This window comes from Bison bison, unplaced genomic scaffold, assembly GCF_000754665.1.
Source record: "Bison bison bison isolate TAMUID 2011002044 unplaced genomic scaffold, Bison_UMD1.0 scf7180017864228, whole genome shotgun sequence".
In the NCBI taxonomy this organism is placed as follows: domain Eukaryota; kingdom Metazoa; phylum Chordata; class Mammalia; order Artiodactyla; family Bovidae; genus Bison; species Bison bison.
The window spans coordinates 8,915,155-8,927,029 of record NW_011494800.1 but is presented as its reverse complement, the minus strand read 5'-3'; the positions used below and the strand labels follow the sequence as shown (position 1 = coordinate 8,927,029).

Genomic DNA, 11,875 nt, shown 5'->3' with positions numbered 1-11,875 from the left:
GGTCTTTCTATGGTTATTTGTTTTTTCCTAGTATTAGTTTTTATTATTTATTTTACCATTACAAAAGTATTCTCATGAACTGCCTTTTATGTGTATCCTGGTAGCAAAACACAAGAGTGTCTCTGGAAGTATGTATAGAAATAGAATTGCTGGGTGGTAAATGGCAGCCCGCTCCAGTGTTCTTCCTGGAGAATCCCAGGGACGGGGGAGCCTGGTGGGCTGCCGTCTATGGGGTCGCACAGAGTCGGACACGACTGAAGCGACTTAGCAGCAGCAGCAGCAGGGTATGCAGAAGTTTATTTCCTAGTGCTATTTTGCCCCTGGATATGGTTATTCTAACTGCCAGTTGTGTATAACTATCAGCGGTGTATAAACATCCCCATCTGAGCAACTGCTTTGTAAAAACTGAACATTATCATACTTTTCAGTTTTTATCAATTTGATAGGTATAAAATAGTATCTCAGTGTGGCTTAAAATTACACATATATTTATGAAAGCTTTTATATTTCTTTTTCTATGAAATGTAGTCCATGTTTTATTGTCCATTCTTCTTGTGGATTCTCTGCCTTTTTATTCTCATATTTTAGGGGCTCTTTATAGATTCTGGATGAATCTTCCTCTGGTTATGTGTCTGTCAAATATCTTTTCTGAATTTATGGCCTACTTTTTTTTACCCTGTCACATTTTTTCATAAACAGAAATGATTCATTTTAAGTAGTCTGTTTTGTCAACAGTTTCCTTTATAAGGTAGCAACTTACATGTTTGTTTTTTTTTTAATTTTATTTCAATTGGAGGGTAATTACTTTACAGTAGTGTGATGGTTTCTGCCATACATCAACATGAATCAGCCACAGGTATACACATATGCCCTCCCTCTTGAACTTCCCTCCCAACTCCCACCAACTTGCATATTATTTATGATGTATTTTTCAGACATTCAACTACATTTCCTTCCATATTATTTAAAGTTTGGGCTTTCTTGAACAATTTTATCCATCTGGAATTGTGTTTTGTATACAATGTGAGGTAGAGATTGTGAAGAACTTTTAACAGTCTAAGATGTTACTCTGCCTGCAAGCTAACAAAGTAGCCTGCCAGAGGATGCTGGGGCAGAAGAAACGCAGTTCCCGAGTCAGGTGAAAAGTTCTTTACTACTCACATTAATAGCAGGAGCTACAGTGTCAGAATTCATGCCAGTTTCTCAAACCCAGTTCCCATAGGGTGACTCAAGGAAGGTCAGATGACTACCACACAAACAGTGAGTTGTGTTACAGAAGAGGGTCTCTTGTAGTGGGCGGTTAGCATGCCTTACCTTTAACCTAGAGGGGCACCTTGTCTATATTATACTGGATAATAGATAGTAATAAAACCTGCCTTATACTCCAGAGAGTGGCATCTTTCCCTTCCAAGGCTGTTTTTTCTTATAACTATCCTTGAGAACATAGTCTGGAATAAAGGCAGCCAGCGCCTCTGCCTGTAAGACTTGCACAAATATGAGAAGCAACTGTCTCTTAGCAAAGGGTGTATGTCCTTTTCCCCTTGCCCCAGTATTCATGACTAATTGTCTCTGCATGCTTTAATGCAAAGTTTCATCTTTTCCCAGGTATCTTTAATATAATCAGGTTTAAACATCTACATTAACATAACATTATCTGTTTGATTCCATGTATGTAAGCATCTGCTTCTGGGCTCTCTGATCTATTAATCAGGCTTCTCTGATAGCTCAGCTGGTAAAGAATCCGCCTGCAATGCAGGAGACCTGGGTTCGATTCCTGGGTTAGGAAGATCCTCTGGAGAAGGGTTAGGCTTACCCACTCCACTATTCTTGGGCTTCCCTGGTTGGCTCAGCTGACAAAGAATCCACCCACAATGTAGGTGACCCCTGTTCCATTCCTGGTTTGGGAAGATCCTCTGGAGAAGGGAACAACTACCCACTCCAGTAATCTGGCCTGGAGAATTCCATGGATTGTATAGCCCATGGGATGCCAAAGAGTCGGACAAAACTGAGACTTTCACTTCCACTTTCACTTTCTTTCCCTGGTGGCCCAAATGTTAAAGAATCTGCCTGCAGTGCAGGAGGCCCCAGTTCGATCTCTGGGTCGGGTAAATCCCCCGGAGAAGAGAATGGCTACCCACTCCGGTATTCTTGCCTGGAGAACCCCATGGACAGAGGAGCCTGGTGGGCTACAGTCCATGGAGCCACAAAGAGTCGGACATGAATGAGCAACTCTCTCGGCATCAATACCATGTAGCTTTACATACTACAGCTTTATATGAAATCTTGTCTGGTAGAGCAATTCTCTCCCAACCCCCTCAAATATCCACCTTGTTCTTCAGAAATGTCTTATATATTCTACTCCTGCCATTCTTTTTTTGTATTTAAAAAATCTACACACATTCCAATGTAAAAAATATATATGTGTGTATATATTTGCAATTCTGAACTTCTGGAATTATTTTGCTTGTTCCAGAGTTTTGTTTGGAACTTTTTGTAGTAAATGTTATGCAGGTGTTTCCAGTGTGACTACCCATCACAGATCAGCTCCAAGCTTCGGCTTCTTGCCTGCTGCCCTTTAAAAGCTAAGGTTCTGATCTTCAGACATCAGCAGATGGTCTGCGCACAAGTGACGGGTTCAGCTCATTTACTTCTCCGCATGGATCCTTTCACTTTGTTTTCAGTCTCGCAGAATTCTTCTTACCCTTTTTTCTTTTTGAGCAGCTCAGCTATGCATTTTAAAAATATTTTGTCTCTTTCATCTAACCTTTTTAACACTTTTTGCACTGAAAGTGGTTTTCAGGATATCTTGCCATTCATATTGCCTGAAACAGAAGTCTTTGTCAATAGTGGCTTTAAAATTGTTTAATCACAGAATTGTATCTTTTGCATAATAAATATTCAATCAAGTGTGTTCAATTGAACTGAATAAGATTTCAGTTGGATTTTTCTGATGCTGCCTCATCATTTCCAAATAACCAATACCTGATTTGGCACTTCCACCTCTAGATTATTATCCTCTCCTTAAAACTTTAGGAGTTTTAAGAAACATACAGAAAATAATATACTTGAAATCTTTTCTTACCACCACGATTAAACACATGTTAATATAGTATCTTTTTTACTCTATGGTTATATGGTTAGATAACAAAGCAATTTATATTATTTTATGTACTTCAAAATTTTACACTAATAATGATATTGATACTTTTTTGAAAGATACTTTTTCCCCATTCAGCATCATGTTTGAAATGTTTATCTATGCTGATACCCTAAGCTCTGATTCAATTACTCCAAGTCCTGTCTGTAATTTTATTATAAATTAAGTTTTTTTTGAGTGTGTGCTCAGTTGCTTCAGTCCCGTCTGACTCTTTGCGACCGTATAGACTATCGCCCACTAGGTTCTCCTGTCCATGGGCTTATCTAGGTAAAAAAACTGGAATGGGTTGTCTTTTCTTTCTCCAGGGGATCTTCTGGACCCAGAAACTGAACCAGAGTCTCCTGCCTCTTCTGCATTGCAGGCGGATTCTCTACTGCTGAACCACCGGGGAAGCCCTTAATTCTACAATAAATATTCTTATATATATCTTCTTGAACATATATTTGATATTTTTAAGAATTAGATACCTAGAACTGAAAGTGCTCTGTGATAAGATGTACTTAACTTTGACCCCATGGACTATAGCCTACCAGGCTCCTCTGTCCATGGGATTCTCCAGCTAAGAATGCTGGAGCGGGTTGGCCATTCATTTCTCCAGGGGAATCTTCCTGACCCAAGGTTCTAACCTGGGTCTCCTGCATTGCAGGCAGATTCTTTACCATCTGAGCCATCAGGAAAGCCCAGAACTGAAAGTGCTCTGTGATAGGATGTAATTAACTTTAACATATGAGGTATATTCAGTTTCTTATATCTAGTCTTCATGATTGTGATGACATCCATCAGGATAGATGATAAGACCTTTTTTACCTTATTTCATTTAATATTTGCAATTTGTGAAAAGTACCTAGCACTGGTCTGAAAAGGATTATGCCAAATATATGTTGTGCATGACACCTTGTGTATAATTCAAATTATACTAAAGTTTATAACTATTAAATAATGAATGATTAGGTGAGTTAGCAATTCATGCCCCCTTTTTTTCTGTAGGTATTTATGAGCCTCCATTTATTGTACTACTGCAGTGAACCAACCTTGGATGTGAAAATTGCCTTTTGTCAGGTGTGTGTTCCTTACAGGTAAAACAAGGTACAGTATATTCCCTTGTATTTCCATTTTGCCATTTCATCTTGCACGTTTCACACTAAAGTTAGTGTTTATGTAGAATTAAAAGTAGCCTAGGGAGTAGAATTGGATGCCTAGATTTTTTTCCCCCAGTTCATTTATCTTAGAATAGGAATGAAGAGAATTCTTTTTAATATTGCAAATATTGTACTTAATCACAGTATAAAGTGATTTCTTACTATATTTAACAGCATTAATATGTCTTTTTCAAATCCTTAAAATGTGGCTTAAATAATCAAAATAGCTGAAATAGATATTATTTTTGATCCCGGGACTGATGAGCCCCAAGTGCAGAGTCTCCAGGACTCAGATGTAACAGTGTGTAGGCAGTGTTTGGTTTGGCTTCCCTGGTGGCACTAGTGGTAAAGAATCCCCCTGCCAATGCAGACAACGCAGGAGACAGGGTTTTGGTTCCTGAGTTGGGAAGATCCCCTGGAGAAGGGAATGGCAACCCACTCCAGTATTCTTGCCTGGAAAATTCCATGGAAAGAGGAGCCTCGTGGGCTACAATCCATGAGGCCGCAAAGAGTCAGACACAACTGAGCATGCACACACAGCCCTTAGTTCGTTTTTCAATGCCCTGTTCTAGCCAGGAGTTGGGAACAAATAAGACTAGCAGCAATGTGACAAATAAAGGTATCGCTAACCTACTAGTGACGAGGTAGTGTACATGGACAATAGAAGGTCTGCACTCTTGTATTCATACAAATGATATTCTTAAGAAAAAGTCTACTTGAGGTGCTCGTACCTCCTCTAAGTATGTTTAGGTCATTCTGACTTAAGACTGTGGTCATTGTATCATTAACAGAGCTCAGTTTTACACTAGGGATTGTTATGTGGCTGGTAAATTTTATAGTAGCTCTAATTGTACTCCAAGCAGAGAGCACTTCCATTTTTTCTGTAATGATTTTTGCTGTATTTTCTCATCGAGATGGGTTATATACACAGAATGACATATGTCCCTTGAAATGAGGTTTAAAAAATAACTCAAAATAATATTATTTTAAAACAATATTTTCTAATTCTAGAAGTAACATGCTTATTATAGAAAATATAGAAAAGTACAAAGAAAACAAAACACTGGTAAATCTACTCGGTACGCTGAGCATAGTTAGAATTTCTATGGAAAAATAAAATGTATTATGTTCTATGAATAGGATTTACTGATCTATTTTATCTTCCTGGCCTCTAAATTGTTGTAGTGCCACAAACTTCCAGGCTTTCAGATGATTTCTCTAATAAGAACTCTGGATCTGGAGTGAAGTAGGTCAGAAAGAGAAAAACCAATACAGTGTATTAACATATATATATATATATATGTATATATAGATATATACATACATGGAATTTAGAGAGACAGTAATGACGATCATATATGCAAGGCAGCAAAAGAGGCACAGATGTAAAGAACAGACTTTTGGAATATGTGGGAGAAGATGAGGGTGGGATTATTTGAGAGAATAGCATTGAAACATGTATATTACTATATGTAAAATAGATGACCAGTGCAAGTTCCATGCGTGAAGCAGAGCACTCAGAGCTGGTGCTCTGGGACAACCCAGGGGGATGAGGTAGGGAGGGAGGTGGAAGAAGGGTTCAGGATGGGGGGAAACATGTGCACCCATGACTGATTCATGTCAATGTATGGCAAAAACCACCACAATATTATAAAGTAATTATCCTCTTTTAATTAAAATTAAAACAAAACAAAACAAAAGCTCTGAATCTGAACAGCCTGGGTTAGAAATTCTAAATCTGCCACTTAGCCATTTACTTGTGAGCTTGGGCAAGTTAGTTAACCTTACTGTGCTTCGGTTAATTAGTAAAAAGGGAAAAGGTAATAGGTTTATAAGAAACAAGTGAGTTCATACTTGCAGAGCACTGAGAATATGTTTTTGTTAAGTAGTTAACTAAATCTTCACTAAATTCATGCTCTCTCTTGTGGGGCTCTCATTTGAACTCTAGTGTTTTAAATATTATCGATACCATGAATACTCCCCAGTTATACCTCTAGCAAAAGCTTTCCCTGAAACTTGGCTCATATACCCAATTGCTTCTACATCTCAGCTCAAATGTCTAATAGGTGTAGCAAATGACACATATACCAAACCAAATACTTGATCTTTCTGTCAAAATTGCTCTGCTCTAATTCAGTAAATGCTAACCCCTCTTTCCAGTTTCTTAGAACAAAATCTTCAGAATAAGCTTTTGGACAACACTTTGCATCCAATCTGTCAGTAAATTCTGTTGGCTCCCCTTTAAAAGTATATCTAGAATCTTACCAATTTCTCCATTACCACTCTGATCCATTCTGATGGTAAGACTAGAGATCTCTTTAAGAAAATTAGAGATACCAAGGGAACATTTCATGCAAAGATGGGCTCAATAAAGGACAGGAATGGTATGGACCTAACAGAAGCAGAAGATATTAAGAAGAAGTGGCAAGAATACACAGAAGAACTGTACAAAAAAGATCTTCACGAACAAAAGATAATCACGATGGTGTGATCACTCACCTAGAGCCAGACATCCTGGAATGCGAAGTCAAGTGGGCGTTAGGAAGCTTCACTACAAACAAAGCTAGTGGAGGTGATGGAATTCCAATTGAGCTATTTCAAATCCTGAAAGATGATGCTGTGAAAGTACTACACTCAATATGCCAACAAATTTGGAAAACTCAGCAGTGGCCACAGGACTGGAAAAGGTCAGTTTTCATTCCAATCCCAAAGAAAGGCAATGCCAAAGAATGCTCAAACTACTGCACAATTGCACTCATCTCACACGCTAGTAAAGTAATGCTTAAAATTCTCCAAGCCAGGCTTCAGCAATATGTGAACCGTGAACTTCCAGATGTTCAAGCTGGTTTTAGAAAAGGCAGAAGAACCAGAGATCAAATTGCCAACATCCGCTGGATCATCGAAAAAGAGAGTTCCAGAAAAACATCTATTTCTGCTTTATTGACTATGCCAAAGCCTTTGACTGTGTGGATCACAATAAACTGTGGACAATTCTGAAAGAGATGGGAATAGCAGACCATCTGACCTGCCTCTTGAGAAACCTATATGCAGGTCAGGAAGCAACAGTTAGAACTGGACATGGAACAACAGACTGGTTCCAAATAGGAAAAGGAGTACATCAACGCTGTATATTGTCACCTTGCTTATTTAACTTATATGCAGAGTACATCATGAGAAACGCTGGGCTGGAAGAAGCACAAGCTGGAATCAAGATTGCCGGGAGGAATATCAATAACCTCAGATATACAGATGACACCACCCTATGGCAGAAAGTGAAGAACTAAAAAGCCTCTTGATGAAAGTGAAAGAGGAGAGTGAAAAAGTTGGTTTAAAGCTCAACATTCAGAAAACTAAGATCATGACATCTGGTCCCATCACTTCATGGCAAATAGATGGATAAACAGTGGAAACAGTGGCTGACTTTATTTTTGGGGGCTCCAAAATCACTGCAGATGATAACTGCAGCCATGAAATTAAAAGACGCTTACTCCTTGGAAGGAAAGTTATGACCAACATAGACAGCATATTAAAAAGCAGAGACATTACTTTGCCAACAAAGGTCCATCTAGTCAAGGCTATGGTTTTTCCAGTAGTCTTGTATGGGTGTGAGAGTTGGACTATAAAGAAAGCTGAGCGCCGAAGAATTAATGCTTTTGAACTGTGGTGTTGGAGAAGACTCTTGAGAGTCCCTTGGACTGCAAGGAGATCCAACCAGTCCATTCTAAAGGAGATCAGTCCTGGGTGTTCATTGGAAGGAGTGATGTTGAAGCTGAAACTCCAATACTTTGGTCACGTGTTGCAAAGAGCTGACTCATTTGAAAAGACTCTGATGCTGGGAAAGATTGAAGGTGGAGGGAGAAGGGGACAACAGAGGATGAGATGATTGGATGGCATCACCAACTCAATGGACATGAGTTTGGATAAACTCTGGGAGTTGGTGACGGACAGGGAAGCCTGGCGTGCTGCGGTTCATGGGGTCGCAAAGAGTCAGACACTACTGAGCTACTGAACTGAACTGAGCTGATTCTGATCCAAGCCTGGGTTATTGCGGGAGCTTAAGGGGTTTACTCTCAAAACTTCATCAGGAGATATTTTTGAAAAATATAAGGGAGATCACGTCACTCCTTGATTAAAAAGAAAACAAATGAAACAGAAAAACCATTCGGTCAGTGAGATGTCTTCTCACCTCACTAATGGTAAAAATTCTTAAATACCTAAGCCTTTGCCTTGGGTATTGCCACCTAGACACGCTTCCTTAAAATACTCTTCCACTTGTCTCACTCATTCACTACCTTTAGAACTTGGCTCAAATATTCATTTGTAGAGGAGTCTTTCCTGCTTATCTATCTAAAATTGCCCCTTCCTACTCCACACTGCCTATCTCACACTTCCTACCCAACCTCTTTGTCTTTCTATTTTGTCCCCTCCATGACAGCTTTTAATATATGTGACTGGCATGTTGTTTCTCTCTGCTGGAATACATTTTTCACTTGGGCATGGAAGTTTTTCAGTGATGTGCTGTGAGCTCCCACAGGCTGACAAGGCTCACAAGCGTTGAGCATGCACACCTTTCCCTGCTCTAAGTTCAGTGATATTGGGTTGGTAGATCTGTCTTGATAGGAATATGTACATTATGTAAATAAACAAATCGTGCAGATAAGTCCTCTTCCCTCCCCCAACCCCAGCCAGCTGTTGAATAATTAGCAGCACATAGTTGGGATTTTGTCTCCTCTGCACACAGCTGTGTTGTAGTACTAACAATAATATCTGGCAGAGGGTGGGCTCTCACCAAATATTTGCATAATGAATGAATGAATGATACATGTTTGGTTAATGCAGTCAACTGCAGCTGTGATAGTGCCCTGGTGGAAAACGAGCAGGCCTGAATTTCTGGTTAGAATCTCTGGACCATTTGCAAGCTTTAGGATTGTAAGCCATTTCCTTAGTGTCCATGATCCTAGTCATTTACCATGGGCATTAGCCCTTAAGAACCAAACCAAAAACAAACAAAAAATGTTTATTTTTTACGTATTTTGAGATTAATCTGAATTTAAGAAATTATAAAAAAAACATCTTAAAACTTCAGCTATTATTTTTAATCCAAAAAGTTTCTGTGTAGGTTGAAGTTATTTTTAAATCATCTCCCCAAATTTGGGTACAGATTCAGAGTGTCTATTTCTAGGAAGAGTTCTTAAAGAGTTTAAAGCAAAGGAATAAAGAGAAGAAATGAAGCATGAACTTTTTTAATGGCTCTGATTTTTTTTTTTGCTTACTGTAAACTTTTAATACCTAGAAAATATACATGTGTATTCTATAACTTAACAAACCCTAAAAATATCATAGCAAGCATAATATTTCTAGTTGTGACTCAGAGTGCTTAATTTACTTTCCATGGAGAATTTTAATTTGATGATGTTTATTTTTTCTTTCCTGTAGCTGTGTGCCTCATTTACTATTCTAGCAATTTAAAGAAAATGGTGTATTTATTTTCTCTAAATGAATACAGAATTTATTTATTTGAGTTTTATCTGTTTATTTGCTTGAGTTGTCTTTCAAACTATGTGCTTTGGAAGCTTCTCATTTTATGAGACATCTCATGGATCCCTGGTATGCAGTGGCATTTAACACCATGTATAGTAGGGTTAGGTTGTTTCCAACTTCTTGTCTCACAGGTGGTATGTGAAGACCTTTAAGTAACTTGTCAACAATTAGGGATTGAGTATATCCAAAATGGAGGGCTTTCCTGGTGGCTCGGTGGTAGAAGAATCTGCCTACCAATGCAGGAGACGTGGACTCCATCCCTAAGTGGGGAAGAGTCCCTGGAGAAGGAAATGACAATGCACTCCAGTATTCTTGCCTGGGAAATCTCATAGATAGAGGAGCCTGGCAGGCTACAGTTCATGGGGGTCACAAAAAGTTGGATGCAGCTTAGTGACTAAACAACAAGAATATCCAGAATCTAGGTCTCTTGAATCTTAATCTCTGGCTTTAAAAAGTTATATCATATTTCCAGGTTTTTCACTGTTATAAGAAAGAAATCACAGAAAATATAGAAAATAAAATTGCCCAGGTAGTTATTTATCAACAGTAAATATGTCAGTTAACTGTAGTAATAACCTTATTTCTTTGTTGAATTATTTGAAGAACATGAGATTCATTGAATTTTTTAGCTACTCCTATTCATTTCATTTTTTTTTTTCTTTAAAAACATCAAGCCGCTTTTGCAGGCAGGAGGTTTCTTGCTCTATTATGGGGAGGAATTTGTCATAGATAATAAAAAAAAATCTTAAGTTTGCTCTTGTATAAATCATTTACAAAATATAGACCAACAGGGAATTGAAAGTGCCAGAACTCTTGATTCTCCAGAGATGTAGGTAAGCTAGATTCTTAGCCCTCTTTTCTCAATTGAATACAAAAGTGAAGAACTGTTAAATTTCACTCTATGAATTAAGAAAAAATCTGTGAAAATTGCTGTTTTTGGAACTCTGATGTACTGAATAGATGAGTCATGGTTTTAACCAAGAAATATATGCACAGAGAGATAATGTATGTTGGAAACCGCATGCACATCCACTGGTGTCTACAGCATTTACCATATCCCAGTTTGTGTTACCATTGGTTGTACAGGTTTACGCTTTCCCAGCTCAATGGTGATGGCCTCTAGGGTAGGGCCAGGGTGTCCTCATCCTTGTCTTCCAAGCCCAGAATTCTACCTTAATTCAGGAAATGCTCAATAAGTGCTTTTTGAATAAAAGAGGGTAAATAAAAACTCAGAAAAGCACTAGTAGAAATTTGCTCACCTTTGAAAATCAAGTCAATTTCTCAACATCTTAACATCTTGATAAGCGCATATCAGTTCAGTTCAGTTCAGTCACTCAGTCGTGTCCGACTCTTTGCGACCCCGTGAACTCCAGCATGCCAGACCTCCCTGTCCATCACCAACTCCTGGAGTCCACCCAAACCCATGTCCATTGAGTTGGCGATGCCATCCAACCATCTCATCCTCTGTCATCCCCTTCTCCTCCTGCCCTCAATCTTTCCCAGCATCAGGGTCTTTTCCAATGAGTCAGCTCTTCACATCAGATGGCTACAGTATTGGTTTCAGCTTCAACATCAGTCTTACCAATGAACATCCAGGACTGATCTCCTTTAGGATGGACTGGTTGGATCTCCTTGCAGTCCAAGAGACTCTCAAGAGTCTTCTCCAACACCACAGTTCAAAAAGCATCAATTCTTCTGTGCTCAGCTTTCTTTATAGTCCAATCTCACATCCATACATGACCACTGGGAAAACCATAGCCTTGACTAGATGGACCTTTGTTGACAAAGTAATGTCTCTGCTTTTGAATATGCAGTCTATGTTGGTCATAACTTTCCTTCCAAGGAGTAAGTGTCTTTCAATTTCATGGCTGCAGTCACCATCTGCAGTGATTTTGGAGCCCTAAAAATGAAGTCAGCCATTGTTTCCCCATCTATTTGCCATGCAGTGATGTGCCCAGATGCCATGATCTTAGTTTTCTGAATGTTGAGCTTTAAGCCAACTTTTTCACTCTCCTCTTTCACTTTCATCAAGAGGCTC

The 11,875-nt window shown here is 38.8% G+C and overlaps 1 protein-coding gene across 3 annotated transcripts in view; it reads left to right on the top strand.

Annotated features, from left to right (window-relative positions):
- Positions 1-4,143: 4,143 nt before the first annotated feature.
- Positions 4,144-11,875, top strand: part of MAPK10 (mitogen-activated protein kinase 10) — a 195,169-nt gene continuing 187,437 nt past the window's right edge. For 2 of the 3 annotated variants that reach the window (XM_010845972.1, XM_010845971.1), the window contains exon 1: positions 4,151-4,216. In XM_010845972.1, coding sequence (XP_010844274.1) covers positions 4,151-4,216 — 66 coding nt within the window. Of the gene's footprint in view, positions 4,244-11,875 lie in introns of all 3 variants that reach the window. The other variant, XM_010845973.1, reaches the window with a different exon arrangement.